Consider the following 16,380-nt stretch of genomic DNA (forward strand, 5'->3'; position numbering starts at 1 on the left):
AAGAAAATTAAAAACAAAACCCTTTTAGTATTAACATGTAAGTGTCATGACATTTTTGTTGTTGTTGGAAACAAGTGATATTGACCCTGCAATAAATTTGGCACCTATTCTTTGAGTGTTAAGGTAGAGGAATGTTGAACAAGTATCATAGTATCTTGTTGGGAGAGTCATCTGACATTTCCAACTTGACTTTAGCATTGTTTTCATTTAACTTCTGTGTAAACTGAATTCCCATGGCCCGTGTGTACTAGGGAGTACTATGAAGGAATATCCTAATAAGCTGGTTAGTGTTCATCAGCTGGGTTAGTGATATGATGGCATGTGACTGGCGGGAAGGAAGGGCTGAGCGATGCTCATGTTCCTTAGGGATCAACAACCATAGTTCCTTTGCCTTTAGGCCTTACTCTATCACTCGCAACCCGGCCTCGTTGAATACCCCTCTCATTATTGAGTCTCTCTCAACTTTCCCTCCGTTTTGTAATAAGTATGCCATTTTCACCAGGTTTTATTTCTCTCTTTAATCCCCTTTTTAGTGTTTTGATTACTTCTGTCTTTCCCCTTCTGTTTTATTTTCTACACTAATTTGTTTCTTTCTTGATTCTTTCTATTACCTTTCCCCCTTTTTTCCCATCTTTTAAAAAAATCCTCATTCTGTCTTGCATTTTTTTTTTTAAATCATTGTTTTGATGTGTATGCGCTTGATGCTGTTCACCCCTTCTGTTTTCCCCCATTTTTTCCCCCTCATTCCTATAATTACCCCACCTTTTGATTTGAAATATTTCTTTTTCTATCTCCCTGTCTTGTATAGGTGTTCATTGCCATAACTTACCTCGCAATCATGACATAGGTCACATAATATCTATACTTTTATTTTTCTTGTCCTTTGGCACAATGTTCTCATTCTATGTCCCTATTTCATGTCTCACACTCTTTTATTCAATTCCAAACGACCTTGTCCTTTGATATCTTCATCAGGATCATTTATTATTTATTATTTGATTTGGATCATTGCCTTAGAGGCAGGGAGGAGATGAATTTACTATGTATTCCTCTGTGGTTCATGTTACAATGATTCTCACCCATATCTTGATTAAGGGGCCTCAGACTGTTTCATAAAACTGTAAAGTTATGCATAACCTTATGAGAGACTGGAGTATGGAATGCCAAAATAAGAGCATAAAGGCTCTCCTAATGAATTTGAATAAAGTTTGATATCTTTATAATTGTAATAATAATAGTGGCTACATATAGCATGCAGGTCCACATACCTGAATGTACATTTCAACTTTATTTGACTTGAAATATAATTGTATGACTATGTGCTTGATTGAGAGTACATTTGTCAGAGAGTTGTAGCCTTTGAATGATTATTGCCATGAATTGTAAGTTTTATGTAATATGTTATGTATCATTATCCTTGTATCACCTTAGAATTTGCTACCAATGGCAAAGTGTTATAATACGCTACTATAAAAGAGACATTTCATTTGTTAAAAGGAAAATCAGGAAATGTATCATATTTCCCCCCTAATTCATTATATTATGTGTGTAATATGATGAAGTAAACAAGTCTAAGGTCATGTGTAGGTTCATGTACTTATGTAGAAAAATCATTCCTATAAGGTCCATATTGCAATTGTTCAATTTATGTACATAGCAGGATATCACAGATATATTGCAGAGAGCCCTACATATCATACTTCTTTGTTATAACTAATTTAATGAGTTGATGAAGGATGAGATTGATGAACATGATTTTCTTTGTTCTCTTTCCTACATATAGATCACAGAACTGCTAAATCTGATAGCACAATCCCCAAAGAAAAGGAAGCTTACAAGATCCAGCAAAGATAGTAAAGACGGTATGTTTTCATTTGAACAGTTTTTTTTTTCTATAGTAGAATAAGACTAATTAATGACAAAAGATTAGCAGCATGTAGTATTGCTCTGATGCCTTTTGTAATGGAATTTACAAACCTTCTATATGCAATGGTAATAAAAACTTAATAATACCTTATACTTTGTAGAAATGATTTTGCCAGAAAGCTTAACTGGATTGTCTGTGCAATGTGACAGTGCATGTTGATGATTACAATGGTGAATGATAGGTATTATTTACAATAAAACGGTGATATGCAAGTAATGATAATGAACATGTTAATTTATAGAACCCTAGTAAGATTCCTACAGTAACATTTAGTAAGCATTTGATATGATGTTATTTTACACTGATGTTTAAAGAGCAGAAATGAAGTTATTGTAGTTCCAGTATACTCAGTAATCTTCACTGCAACATATTTGAAAATGAGCCACAAACATAACTTGACAATATACACCCCCCCCCCCCAGGTCAACTGAATAGACAGGTTACCAAGCCTGCTGTGACCAAGCCTACTGTGACCAAACTCAAGAAGTCTGGAGAGGCCTTTCTTCAAGATGGCTACTGCTCCGACATCACTCCAAACCTCATGAAATGCAGAGAATGTCGGATCAAACCTTCATCCAAGCAATCTAAACTCAATAACATTTTCTGCAGATTCTATGCCTTCCGAAGGTAAATAAAGCCATTGTCCTCAAGAGTTTCCATAGGTCAATGTTCCTTATACAGTATTTTCAGTGGTAGTGCATTTCGAGGATCCTTCAACCTCAGATTAGTATTGGCATTTCCTTTTGTAGAGTTCCTGGGGCTTCTGAGTTTCTGACAGATGTTAATTCATCTTTCAATTCCAATGATTTTGTTAGTCTTACACCTTCATTGGTACAAAGATTTTCTGAAAGTTTTTTAATAATCACATGACGATTTGCCTGTATCCATTTGTCTGAATGAAATATCATGAGTGGTGTAACATAAAGATATAAAATGTAAGATACAAATATATTGAACATGACAAATATCTCACAGGTAATATGTAAGAGACTAATTTAACAAAATATTTAGGCAATAGCTCTTAAACACTAATTTGGATGAAAGTTAGATTAAGGCCCTTTAATTTTGTGATTAATGATGATTACATTCTACCGGCATTGTTGATTTATTGTTGCCTGTGACCGTCATAATCACAAGTTTCCTGTTCGTTCCTCCTCTCCAGACTGAAATACAGTACCAAAGGTAACCTAACCTTAGCCGGGTTCTCTGAGCCTGAACAGTGTGACTCAGAAGACCTTAGCCCCTGGTTACCTTACCCTCCGGACTCCGAGAGCAAGCTGGATCTAGAGACGTGTCTTTATATCTTATCGAGGGTCGGACCTCAGTTCTGTCAGCTGGTGCAGCAGGAGCAGCAGGCTAAGACTTGGTGTCCAACCCCAGGTCAGTTCATATCATCTTTGCTGTAATTTCACAAACAGCACCATCATGCCACATTCAGACCAACCAAATTATTGCATTATTTCCAATGGGAAAACGGTTTCCTTGCTGTGACTGTAGCGTTACTGAAGAATATTATTTAAATGTACAGTTTGGTTTAATATGGTTGAAGTTCATTTATCTTTCATTAAATTGTCAATTGTTTTGTACATTCATGAATTAAAATGATCGAATTCACAAAGTGGCGTATCAATGGCAACTGAATTATGTGGATAGCAGTTGCTGCAATGCATTGATAGGATACGAAGCTTATGAATCATTAACCTTGGTTGACTCTTCTCTAAATAAATGTCCGTTTTCCTCTCCTACACAGACAAAATAGCATGGAAGAGGGCCGTGATCGGTGTTCGTGAGATGTGCGATACCTGTGACACTACTCTCTTCAATATCCATTGGACATGCTCTAAATGTGGCTTTGTGGTCTGCCTCGATTGCTACCACTCAAAGAGCAATGAGGAAAAGAGTAAGTACCTCTTTAGTGTCCTTTATAAACAGCATCTGTTCAAGTGCCCTGTCTTTTCTCAGCAGGTTGTATGTTTAAATGGATGGTTACGAGTCCATAGTACAGGGAATGTCCTCTTGTGATGTTACCCAATGCTGTATTATTGTACTTGTTAGACAAGTGTTCAACTGCCACGCTTCTTGGATCAAAGAAGTCAACCTTCTGTGATATCTTTTCTTTTTTATTTATGTTGCTAAACTTTTCTAATTTTTTTAAAGAGGAAGTTACAATTGTTTGGAGTCATTGTTCTGCACAATATTACCCATCTTGTACTACATTACTTTGTGTTGCTAAATTTTCTCAAAATGTAAATGTTTTTAAGTAAGTTCCATTGTTTTTGAGGAAATTTCTTTTATTTTTAAAGTCAGTATTCTGTTCAATATTAAGACATCTTGTACTATATAACTTCGGTTGGGAATAATTGTAAATGATAATGTCATGTAAATCTGAAGAGTTTTATTGATATGCCTTAAATAAGTAATTAGATGCAGCATTACTCAAGAGGGGAAAACAAAGAATGGAATTATACTAAACTTATTCATTCATTCATTAATGTGAAGCTAATCAATTATCAGAATTTAGAGTCATATTACTCTTGCTTCGGTTTCTACTCTTGTTATCTTTGTCAGAAACAGGTTGTCAGAAACAGGAATGTAAATGCAAAAACATAGTAATCATTACCATGTCACAGACCTTTCAAATGATTGTTTCCTGTAACTTTTCAAACACAACTCCTTAAAAAGTGTAACATTACCTTTAAGATTGATAACAAGATTGAGTGTATTTCCTGTCTTTACAGACGATGAAAACACTCCAGAGAATGGACCCAAGTGGTTGAAGTGTATCAAAGATCAAGTTCATCAACCCGATAGTCTCATGCTAACTCAGATGATCCCTGGAAATGGTGAGGATCTTTCTTCAATTACAGTTTCTTTTTTTTTTCTTTTAGGAGAAAAAAAGGAGGGGGATGAGGAGGGGATGGTAGGGGAGAAATTGGAAAAGAGAGGAAGGTGATATCACAGACCAATTTAATTAAATTTGTAAGAGTAAAGTGAAGGGGAGCGGTAAATTTTGAGGGAGTATTTACTGAACATTGTTGCTATAAATTATGTTCAAGAGGACATGTATTCGTTTATCAATGAAAGTTTGCATGTTGAAAGGGAATTTTTATTTGTGCAATGAAAATCCTTAAATGCATATTTTAAGTATGCCTTTTCCAGATTCTTGGAATGACAAAATGCCTAGTCGTTTTCTTGTATGAATCATTTCTTTTCTCGGTGTGTAACAGTGGTTATAAAGCAATTCATCAGGGAGTGGTATCCATTGCTCTTTGTGATAAAGTATCTATTTACTAAACTGGGTAGAGTGCAGCATGTTGTTGGTGAATGTCTTGCAGATGATAATAATCTCCCTCCTTTTGTATTAATTGCACAGCTCTGTGGGATGTGGGAGAGCTGATGCATCAGGTCTGCACCAAATGGAGGATACCATCTGCTTGTCCTTGTCTTGGAGATGGTAAACCAGCCGTCAACGGCATGTCACCGGTAAGCCCAATCTTCAACTCCTTCACCTTCTGGCGCAAGAAAGCCCTTAGTGCCTCAATCTCACACCATGCATTATGTTGAAATGCTAATGTGCAGTGCGTGATTTTATGGAAATAGGTTGTTTTGTCTTGACTGAATAGTAGGTCCTACTAGATGATTTCCTACCATCCGCTTGTCTTGAAAAGTTCATGTATCCAAATTTTTTTTAATCATAAAGTATGGAAAGGAAGACTGTGCATTGATTTTTAGGAATGAGGTTATTTTGTCAAAGCAATCCGCACACTGTCTTGATTTAAATCATTTTGTGTTTTCTCTTGTGTACAGACAAGAGGCCAGATTGTTTCAGAGTGGAAGAGGGATGACCTTCTATCATCTACCGCCCTCAGTGGTCATCTTTCAAACTCTCGTTCGAATAGAATGCCCAAGCTGACATCTCTTCCACAGTCGGCCTCACCACTGGCCTTCCTAGCTGATATTGCTACGTCTCAGGATGGCAAACGTGGTGTGGATGGCCTCAACTCTAAATCAGTTGACAAAGCGTGTTCTGTTGACGTTGATGCAAAGGGTGAACCTTGTTCCACGCTCAGAGACTTACTCACCAAGACAGCCGGGAAGCTATGCAAACCATCACCTAACGATGGAAACCTTCTCACGCAGTTACTGCCCAAAGTCGATTGCATCTCCAAGAAGACGTCCCGCACGATGACAAGCACATTTGAAGACATCATCGCCACGGTCGTTGAGCAGAATATCTCCGCTCCTGGGAAGGATCGAAGCGGTGTCAAGACTCCTCGACTGTCCACATCGTCTGTCACGGACATGACAACGTCACCAAGCAACAGCAGCAAAGTGGAGAGGAAAGGAAAGACTGCAGGGAATAGGAACACTCTTGTTGAATCTAGTGTAACATTTCCTGATGTACCTCATTCATGGTTATGTGATGGGAGGCTGCTAAGATTACATGATCCTTCTCATGCTGGTAATCTACGTATCTTTCAAGAACAATGGAGGAAAGGAGAGGTGAGAACAATCTCTTTCTATTGGTGTTAATATTATTAGATTAGTCAAGCCATATTCATCTTACATTCAGAATGGGAATCTGACACTTTTCTCTATAATTAGAATGTTAAATTCTGTAATTATACTTCGCTAAGCTAAAATCTGTTTATACTGTATCTCAAACTGAGATGATTTTGAATCCTGCTATGACACTGCCTTCATTTGGTAAGGCATTGATTTACATAGTTTGCTCTTCTCCATCTTGGTTTAAATGACTACCGGTCAGGTGTGAAAGAAAATGTAGTTTACTCAATATTGTAAGCACTATGGTGTCTTGCTAGAACAGTTCTTGGGGAGTGGAGAATACGCATTCACCATGTGGTTTGGCTAACAAGTATCCAATGACCCTCTGTCTAACTTAAGTGTATCTAAGCTCTAAATATGCATCCTTGAAGCACTGCATGCTATTTAACAAAATATTATTGTCTTTTGTATTAAGTCAATATTTATTATTAAGTTTGGAATAAATTTTGTTTTCTTCTCTGTACCCAGCCAATCTTGGTTAGCAATGTTCACAAGCAGCTTGATGATAACCTATGGCATCCAACCTTCTTCAACAAACACTTTGGTCACCTTGAGAATGACCTTGTAGACTGTCGATCAGGGGACGTTATAACAGGTGCCCCTATGAGAGACTTCTGGAATGGTTTTGAGGATATCTCAAGTAAGTGATTAAATTAGCAGCAGTAGTCGTATATTCTAAAAATACAGCAGTGTTATTGTTTTGGTACCTTGCCAAAAGTATCTTCCAGAAGAATCTTTCAAGCAAGAATCTATTTAAATGCATATTTTATTGTGTTGTTTGAAATAGTCATGAAATGAAATACTCCAAAAATTTGCTTTGCCCAATTGATCTGGGGCCTGGCAGCCGCATTTTCACTGTCAATGTACACATGTCATCATAGACAAAACAAATGGAATGTTGAGAAAATCTGCTGTGAAGAGATGCACCTTCCTTTCTAGGAGGATTCATGCTGAAAGATGCACCACAGACTTTTGTCTGGTAAGGTGCTGTATGTGAAATTGTAGCATATGTCCACCTCGGTTTCTGATTGATTCTTCCTTACCATTGTCTGACAGTAATGTCATCAGGGGTGTGTCTTTAAGAGATACAGGTACTATTTACAACTGATTGTAACTTTTTACTCATTTTGTTGAAATTTCTATTCAATATCTATAAGACCGTACTGAAACAATTGAAATATTCCTGTTTTCTGATTAGATCGTTTGGAGACGAAGCAAGGGTTACCCATCATCCTGAAACTGAAGGATTGGCCACCAGCGCAAGACTTCAGCGAGCTTCTACCTCGACACTTTCAGGATCTGATGAATAACCTACCCTTGCCTGACTACACCCGTAGGGATGGTAGGTTCAATCTATCGTCTAGACTGCCAGACTTCTTCGTCAAACCCGACCTTGGACCAAAGATGTACAATGCCTATGGTGAGTTGATGTTCGATCATGACTTGTGGGGGGGGGGGGTGTTTCATAAAGCAGTTTGTAAGTTATGCATGACTATGTACCAGTGACATGGTATTGTGCTGAATGATATACCCCTAAGTAACTACAAACTGAACTGATCATGCATTCTTCAAATTGGGCACACTTCAGATTTAATTGAATATGCTTTGATTTATTGGTAATTTAACCCCCCCCCCCCCCCTAAAAAAAAAAAAAAAAAAAAAAATAGCCAATCCATTTTAAACATCTGGCCTCCATTTTTCTCCATTCTTTTTTCATGTATTGCACTTCTCAAGCCATGATAATTTGAGAGCATTACATCTTTTGATCAAACACTTCAACTCCATTAATTGAATTTGGTGCATTTGGAAACCTCAGAAATGGTATGTAGGAAAGTGATGAAAAGAAATAGAAGAAAACAAATGATGATGCTCACCAACATTTAGATCGTAGTGCCCATAAATAGTGCACTAGATTTTTGTTACATGGGAACATTCCTGATAAAGGAACATTCTCCTATTGTTCTTTTGCTCCAGGCCTTGCCCGCTATTCATCATGCGGCACTACCAACCTTCATCTAGACATCTCTGATGCTGTCAATGTGATGGTATATGTAGGCAAGCCACATAGCGTAGACGGACAAGAAACATGTGATTCATATGAAAAAGGTGAGTGGATACAGGCTTTAATCTATATCAGATGGAGTATTTGGAGGGGGGGGGGGTAAGTTGCCTTTAGACCCCTCCAGCACCCTACGTCATCATTGCAAACTAACTTTTGGCAAGTTGTTGCTGTCTTAATTCTCTTTAAGGACCTATGGTTTGCTCTCGGGTTGTGATAAGGATTTGTATCGACCATCAAGATTTACGTTATTGTCAAAGAAAAGTTTTAGAGGAGCAAATAGTAAAAACTAAATGAACACACTGTCTAAATGGCGTGAATTGATGTGAATTATTGTGGATTTATTCTTGTTTTGGTTTTTCAGAAGCAATCGAGGCTGTGAATCACATGTGTATGGATGAGCAGACCAAACAGAGAGTCAGAGAGAAGGAGGAAAGACCAGGAGCCATCTGGCATCTCTTCAGGGCTGCTGATACTAACAAGATTAGACAGTTTCTTTGCAAGGTGAGTCTGCCTTCCACCATTCAAGACTACAATGGCATTGGGACACTCTTGGCCCACACCCACTATGTCTACTTCCTGTTCAGTATAATCCTTTCATTCAATACAATTTATAGGTGTCTTTTTTTGTCAGTACGTAACATTCATGAATGAAATTCTCATTTGACAACATGCATTGTATGACTATCTTTCGGTGACAAAAGTGGAAATTAAACCATCTTGGCTTTAGACTAAAGGACAAAAATATGGAAAGCGAAAAGCAAAATCCCACACACCTCGGGCAGCATTAATTGTGCATTTAGCCAGCAGGCTATACGCGTATTGCACCTGCATTTTTACTGAGCGCAATGAATTGAATCATATTGTGACGTCACCTCCTAAAGCCGTGCAACGGTACATTTTGGACGGTACATTTTGGATGGTACGTCTTTTGTGCAACGGTACGAATGTTTGACATTCAGCCTCTCATTTGCTTGCGTACAACAAGCTAAGCAGGCGTTGTACAATAGTAAATGTGAACGATGAAGTGACATACAGAAGTCTGATTCCTCCAGCTTATAATTTTGACTTCTCAGTCTGGTACCAAAAGATAGTAATACGTAGGTCATAAGCAACCATATACCATATTCTGGAGCAAACTGATTTTCCTTTCTAAATAGTATATCCCCATCTGATCTCGTTTGCATACAGCTGTCTGAAGAGAAGGGCGAGGATGTGCCCACCGACCACGACCCCATCCATGACCAGAGCTGGTATCTGGACAACGAGCTGCTGGATCGTCTCTATAAGGAGTACGGGGTACAGGGATGGGCTATCGCTCAGTGCTGGGGTGATGCTATATTCATTCCTGCCGGCGCTCCACATCAGGTAAGCTTACCCATATCAATCTGAAGATTCATGATTATTTTTGATAAAAATACATATTTTACATGCTTTTATGTACAAGTTTCAACATACATGCAAGGGACTGGTATATATATATATATATATATGTTGCTCTGAGAAATGATCCTGCAATATCTCAAAGTTTGTTTCCTAGTGTACTGATTGATTTCTAGCCATCATTATGTCCAATGGGGTTAATCTTTGTTAGGCTCTCTTTTATCACATATCAGCATATGGAACATGTTGTTTGCCCTGCTTTGTATGTATACATTCAGAAGCATAAGCTAAATTTGATTTTCGTTCAACTATGATTAGTTGCACAAGGAGTTTTCAGCAGTCGATAGGAATGTGTGATCTTACTAAGCATGCAGCATATTGTTCTTAATCATTCTCACAATAATCCTTTCTTTCTATGAACCCATTCATTTATAAATATGTAGGATGTTTGGTTTGTGATCCATCCAGATGATTTTAATCTTTGGTTTTTTAATACTTGTGATTTTCATGAGACTGTTGTGACCACGTCTGTACTTTGATTTCATTTCAGGTGAGGAATGTCCACTCGTCCATCAAGGTTGCAGAGGACTTTGTCTCTCCAGAGCACATCAGTGAATGTTTCTGGTTGACTCAGGAGTTCCGTCAGCTCAGTGCTACCCACTCCAACCATGAAGACAAACTGCAAGTAAAGAACATCATCTACCATGCCATTAAGGACACCATTGGGCTGCTGGTGACCAAGACACCGCCCGGGGAGTTGACCGACCCCTTTGGAGCTGGTAAGGTGTTTGAAGCACTGCAGCAACAGCAACACCAACAGCAACTTCTGCTGCAGCAGCCACAGCCCACTGCAACATCACAACATCATCAGCAGCCACAACACCAACAACAGCTGGTCCCCCAGCAACTGGTTGCGAAATCACCGCAGTCTAAGCCCTCTCCTGCGTCAACGCCACCGGTCACAAGCAACAACACCTGCAGTAGCTCGTGACAATTAGCCAAGGAAAAACGGGCGTTTCAACTGGAGAGGATCGGGTGTCAAGTAAACTAGATGTTTGTCATTGTTCAACCTGACGAGCTGCAATGTGTAATAGTCTAGGAAACCCCAAAGAACCAATATATTCTATTTAGGTAGAGGTAGAAATGTCTGTCAAAAACCAACAAACTCACAGGGGACTGGAGCGAGAAGCAGTGGGGTACAGATTTTGCCATGAGGTATGTAAAGTGCCAGGAACCTGTTGATTTACTGAAAGTAGATCCCTTCTTGGGTTTTGATTCTTCCAAAATGAGTATGCCAATTAGATATTCAAAATAAGGGATGTCATAATGGATATTGCTTACTACTCAGAGCAAATCTTTTGAAAATAAAATACACTTGTAAATGAAATGAGAAAGACATTTTGTGGTTGGCTTGATGATCGTTAATCAAGTTAGTTTGTCTCTTTTTTTTTGTCTCTTCCACTGTATACATGTACTTGAAGCAAAGTATATAGAAGACTCAGTGATGTACATGTTAATTGTCCAAATACCTCAGCAATCGTGGAGATAAGGTGCTCTAATTCTATAGCAAATTTAATTTAGACATGGAGCAAGAAATGAAGATTATATTAGAGCTATATTGAATGACCTCTATTGGAATATGAAGAGAGAGATGGATTGGAAGATTTTGAAAAGGATGGAGGAAATGAATTTCAAGTATTTTATTTCTAACTTTCGATGAATTCGTAAATGGGTGAGATATATTTATGCGTTTTCCAATGGAATTTTGAAATTGATTTTATATGACGACGAGGTGTCTGTACAAAGTTAGTGAATGAAAGCAGGAGAGAGCATCCTGTTTGGTTCATGTAGTGAAGGCTAGGTGCCCAGAACAGGGTTTGAAATGCCTCATTGCTTTGTGTTGGAACAGCAGCAGTGACAAAGGTGTAGATGTCAAGAAAGACATAATCACTTGCAAATCCATTGTTTTAGGAGCCATTTTCGATTAGTTAATGTCTTATTTTGAGAAGGAAAAGGAAACCAAAATTTATAAGATCATAATTTTATTTTTTATTTTTTACATTGCGGTAAGATGTAATAAATGAAGAAATCAACAAAAAGCAATGGGAAGTGTCTTTTGGCTGTCTAATAATAACGAAGGGCGCCAGGAGTTATCATACATACATGTATAAGACTGAACTGTGATATGCATGATTTAAGCTTTCAATTCGCTATGTTTATCATGTATTTTATTACCCTGACTTGGCCAAAATGTGAAATGGACAGTTTGAATGAAATTAACCATCAAATCGAGCAAATGATCACTTCTGTTTTTGTATCAATGAGTTGCAGAGAAGTGCGATGCATTACGGTTAGAAATGTTGATAGTACAAGAGTCGTGATAAGGATTGGATAACTAATTTATTTATGTTTTTTCTATAGTTGGCAGTCCATTGTGTTGTATGTATAGCTATCATGTTGGTTGCATGGCATGCAGCATTGTTGATTTCATTACAATTCTTTCAAACATTCCATATGAATTTTTTTATTAGTAGTGATTTTTTTTTCTTCTTGTTTATATCAAGATTTGTAAAAACCTCAGAAAATCATTTGACCAAAACTAAATGTGCCTGATAAATAAATGAATGAAATTGGGCGATTTATTGTAGAAATGGGTATAGGATGTGACTGGCATAAGGAAATATTGAAATATAAAAACTGTGATCTCGTTGATCCATGATTGATTTTAGAACAAGAAGGAATAACTTTATGTTAAAATTATGTCCATACAATTATATAAGTGTGTGTTCATGATAGTTCAGAGGACTTTTTTTTTGCATTCATTGATTAAACTGCCTTTTCCATTTTATGTCAAGTACATTTAGGGTTTTTTCAGCTTAGGCTAGGTCAGCATCATGTAGTTGAAAACTTTCCAGATGTTTGTAGGTTATGGTTGTACATGTATAGTTGAATCTTGTCCTCATTTATGGAAATTATGTCATTTCTGTGATGAAATGGATTCGTGAGAGTGTAGTTTGTACAGCGATGTAGAGAACAATATATGTAGCACAGAATCAAATGTTTGTCACTATGGCAAAAATCATATGATCATTGTAAATATGTGAGAGATAGATATATAGCATTTATGTACTTTATATCTTAATTCTTGTCTCGCAGCAAAATGGATTTTTCTCTTAGAAAAGCTGTGATATCTTTTTTTCTTTTTTTAAACACAATTACAAAAATGCACCTTGATTGTGATATTTTCTGTTGATAAAACCCATTTATATGAAATTGATTTTTACAAGAAACAACAAAGATTGATTTCTTTGTAGTTGTGTTTGTTGTGTTGGGGAATAATATGTGTGGTAATGTATATACTTAGGGTCATAGTGATATTTTTGTATGGATAGGGATTCCTGTCTCCTTATCACTCTTTTATGAGTTTGTAATCGAGATCACTTTGATGACCTTTTTAGTTGACAGAAGACGATGAAATGTATTTCGGTTGGAAATAGAATTTATAGTCAAAAGGAAATTGTGTTTATCTGTAAATTCTTGTGAATATGACATTCTTATTTTATGAAATCAGTTGACTTGTGCATGGCTTGGCTTGCTAAAAAAAGTGAAGAAAATGAAGAAAATCTTGTTATACAGTTGACTAAAACAAATAATACAAAAACATAAAAATAACTTCCAATTTTGTGATGTTCTATTATTTGTGTGGCTATGAAGGGGATTTGTTGGATACTCATTCTGTCTGTATGATTAAAGGAACAAGATTGTACTTGAGCAATATCAACAGAGAGGTGGAAGTTAGACGAGTATTGAGAGAAATTTGAATAGAATGTGGAAAGTGTTTAGGAGATGATAAAGAAATGAAAATAGAAGGGCAAGAGTCATAAAGAGAGCAATTGGAGGGTGGATTAAAGAGGAACTACAAGGGAAAAATGACATTTATATATTACCAAAAAAAACATTCAAAGGTGTGTCATCTTTTCATAAAGCTTCTGTTGGGGATCATGAGAAGTGAAATTTGAATACTTAAAAGGTTAAGTCCACCCCAGAATAATGTTGATTTGAATCAAAGAAAAATCAAGCAAGCATAACACTGAAAATTTCATCAAAATCGGATGTAAAATAAGAAAGTTATGATATTTTAAAGTTTCGCGAAACAGTTATAAGGACAACTCAGTTAAATGCAAATGAGAGATTCGATGATGTAGCTCACTATTTTTGTTTTTTATTGTTTGAAATGTACCATATTTCAATTTTCCAGATTTGACAATAAGGACCCACTTGACTGAACCATAAAATGTTAAAACATTGGTAATTCCACATGTTCAGGGAGGAATAAAACTTCTTTTCGCAGGACAATGAGGAGGAAATTTGAATATTTTATGTCATATAATGAAATACAAAAGAAATAGTGATGTCATCAGTCCCCTCATTTGCATACAGACCGGATGTGCATATAACTATTTTGTGAAATCAAGCGAAATTTAAAAATATAACTTTCTTATTTTACATCCGATTTTGACGACATTTTCAGTGTTATGCTTGTTTGATTTTTCTCTTATTATTCAAATCAACTCTTTGTTTGGGTTGACTTGTCCTTTACATTAGGCAAGTTTGACTTTGGCAAGTCCATACAATTCTAAAATATACTGAAGGATAATTCCGCAAATATGTTTATCTGACCCTCTCAAGTGGGACCATCCTGAAATTAATTATCTATTTTCTAGTTCACATGGTAATGCTCTCAATTATTGGCCTGAGCAGTTCATAACGTAAAGAAAGGAGATAAAATTTGGAGTTCGAAGTATGCAAAATGATTTCATGGAATCATGTTCAAATCTGTGACCATCCTGAATGGAATAAAAGCGAATTAAATATCTAGTCGTAATGACGTCATAGCAATCGTACGATTGGGTACAATTTGACCCTTACTCCAAATAAGGGCTTGCGATCATCTAAAATTGTTTTATTATTCTTAAAAGGTAATTTCATCCTCAAACATAAAGATACTTCGCATACAAATTTTCATAACAAGTAAAATGTGATTTGTTCCATAATCAGATCATGGACCATTCGTAAGGTGTACTTGAGTGTATTCCGAATCCCAATCACAGTTTACTTTCATATTTTTCAAAATATATATACAAAATGCAATTAGTTAAATTAGATTATTACCTGTCTCATATAAACGTGTATTTTGTCTAATTGATTGACTCGACACAAAATACGTCACAATGACCGAGCCAGGGTTCAACTGCACGACTAGGGACCATGATATTTATACACCCCTCCTGTTTAAAAAAAAAAAAATTCAGGTGTAAAGGTTCACGGATATGTGTGCTCACCTGGCTTGGGCGAAGCACGTACGGGATAGTACGATACGACGGAGAATAGAATTCAATTGAAATCGTCTAGAACTAGACTTGCGTGCGCCATGCATGATGCGAGCCTGCGCTATATACAGTACAGGCCAAAAGTTTGGGGCCACCCTCAGATTTAAAAGAAAATCAGACAAAACACTGCATTCATTCAAATGTATTGATACTGAATGGGCTATGGCAGTTCCATGACATCACACAAGCATGTTTCCAACTGGGTTTGATTCCACTTCTGTCAAACCCCAGTCGGTTTTTACGATATATTCAAATTGTATGCATACTTTTAAACTTTAAAGGTATGCATAAATTTGAATATATTTAAAGCAAAGGTTTTTTTTTTGACAAACTGAAAGCTTATCTGACAGCGGACAGTCAACCTACCTGATACGTCGAGTCTTTTCCCACTTCTGCTCGACAACTCCACTAGCCAACTCAAGATAGCCTACTCTCATCTACTCAATCTTCTCTCACCCCTCAAACACAACCAGCCTTCTACTCAAGCCTCTCATCCTACCTACACCCAAACTTTCTGCCTAGTTTACAGTCCTTTTTACATTACACTCATTTCTGAAAGATTTCTCTATTTTCTTGCCTTTCCATTTCTTTTCGACCTCTATCCACTTTTATCCGTCCTTTCGAGGACTTTGCACTTGGTGTACCATATAAACCACTTCAGTGATATCATTGTTTATGCCACCATACAAACCTAGCTTTTAACATTTGTTTTTATGTCATACAAGCCTCAGACAAACTTTCAGGTTGTCAAAAACAACCTTTGCTTTAAATGTATTCATATTTTATGCATACCTTTAAAGTTTAAAGGTTTGCATAAATTTGAATATATTATGAAAACCGACTGGGGTTCACAGAAGTGCAGTCAAAACCTGGTTGGTAACATGCTTGTGTGATGTCATGGAACTGTCTTAGCCCATTCAGTATCAATACATTTGCATACATGCAGAATGCAGTGTTATGTATGATTATATTTTAAGTCTGAGGGTGGCATCAAACTTTTGGCCTGTACTGTACACTTTACGTCACAATTACTTAGCCAGGGGGGTGTTTCACAA

At 36.8% G+C, this 16,380-nt stretch overlaps 1 protein-coding gene across 6 annotated transcripts in view; it reads left to right on the forward strand.

Annotated features, from left to right (window-relative positions):
• Nucleotides 1-13,607, forward strand: part of LOC129272407 (probable JmjC domain-containing histone demethylation protein 2C) — a 37,829-nt gene extending 24,222 nt beyond the window's left edge. For all 6 annotated transcript variants that reach the window (XM_064107371.1, XM_064107373.1, XM_064107374.1 and 3 more), the window contains 13 exons: nt 1,784-1,862; nt 2,350-2,554; nt 3,090-3,307; nt 3,678-3,827; nt 4,666-4,770; nt 5,301-5,410; nt 5,735-6,430; nt 6,962-7,133; nt 7,692-7,913; nt 8,468-8,599; nt 8,917-9,056; nt 9,744-9,920; nt 10,486-13,607. In XM_064107371.1, coding sequence (XP_063963441.1) covers nt 1,784-1,862; nt 2,350-2,554; nt 3,090-3,307; nt 3,678-3,827; nt 4,666-4,770; nt 5,301-5,410; nt 5,735-6,430; nt 6,962-7,133; nt 7,692-7,913; nt 8,468-8,599; nt 8,917-9,056; nt 9,744-9,920; nt 10,486-10,926 — 2,847 coding nt within the window. In that variant the 3' untranslated portion in view covers nt 10,927-13,607. The remainder of the gene's footprint in view (nt 1-1,783; nt 1,863-2,349; nt 2,555-3,089; nt 3,308-3,677; nt 3,828-4,665; nt 4,771-5,300; nt 5,411-5,734; nt 6,431-6,961; nt 7,134-7,691; nt 7,914-8,467; nt 8,600-8,916; nt 9,057-9,743; nt 9,921-10,485) is intronic.
• Nucleotides 13,608-16,380: the final 2,773 nt, after the last annotated feature.

This window comes from Lytechinus pictus, chromosome 12 (assembly GCF_037042905.1).
Source record: "Lytechinus pictus isolate F3 Inbred chromosome 12, Lp3.0, whole genome shotgun sequence".
Taxonomy (NCBI): Eukaryota; Metazoa; Echinodermata; class Echinoidea; order Temnopleuroida; family Toxopneustidae; genus Lytechinus; species Lytechinus pictus.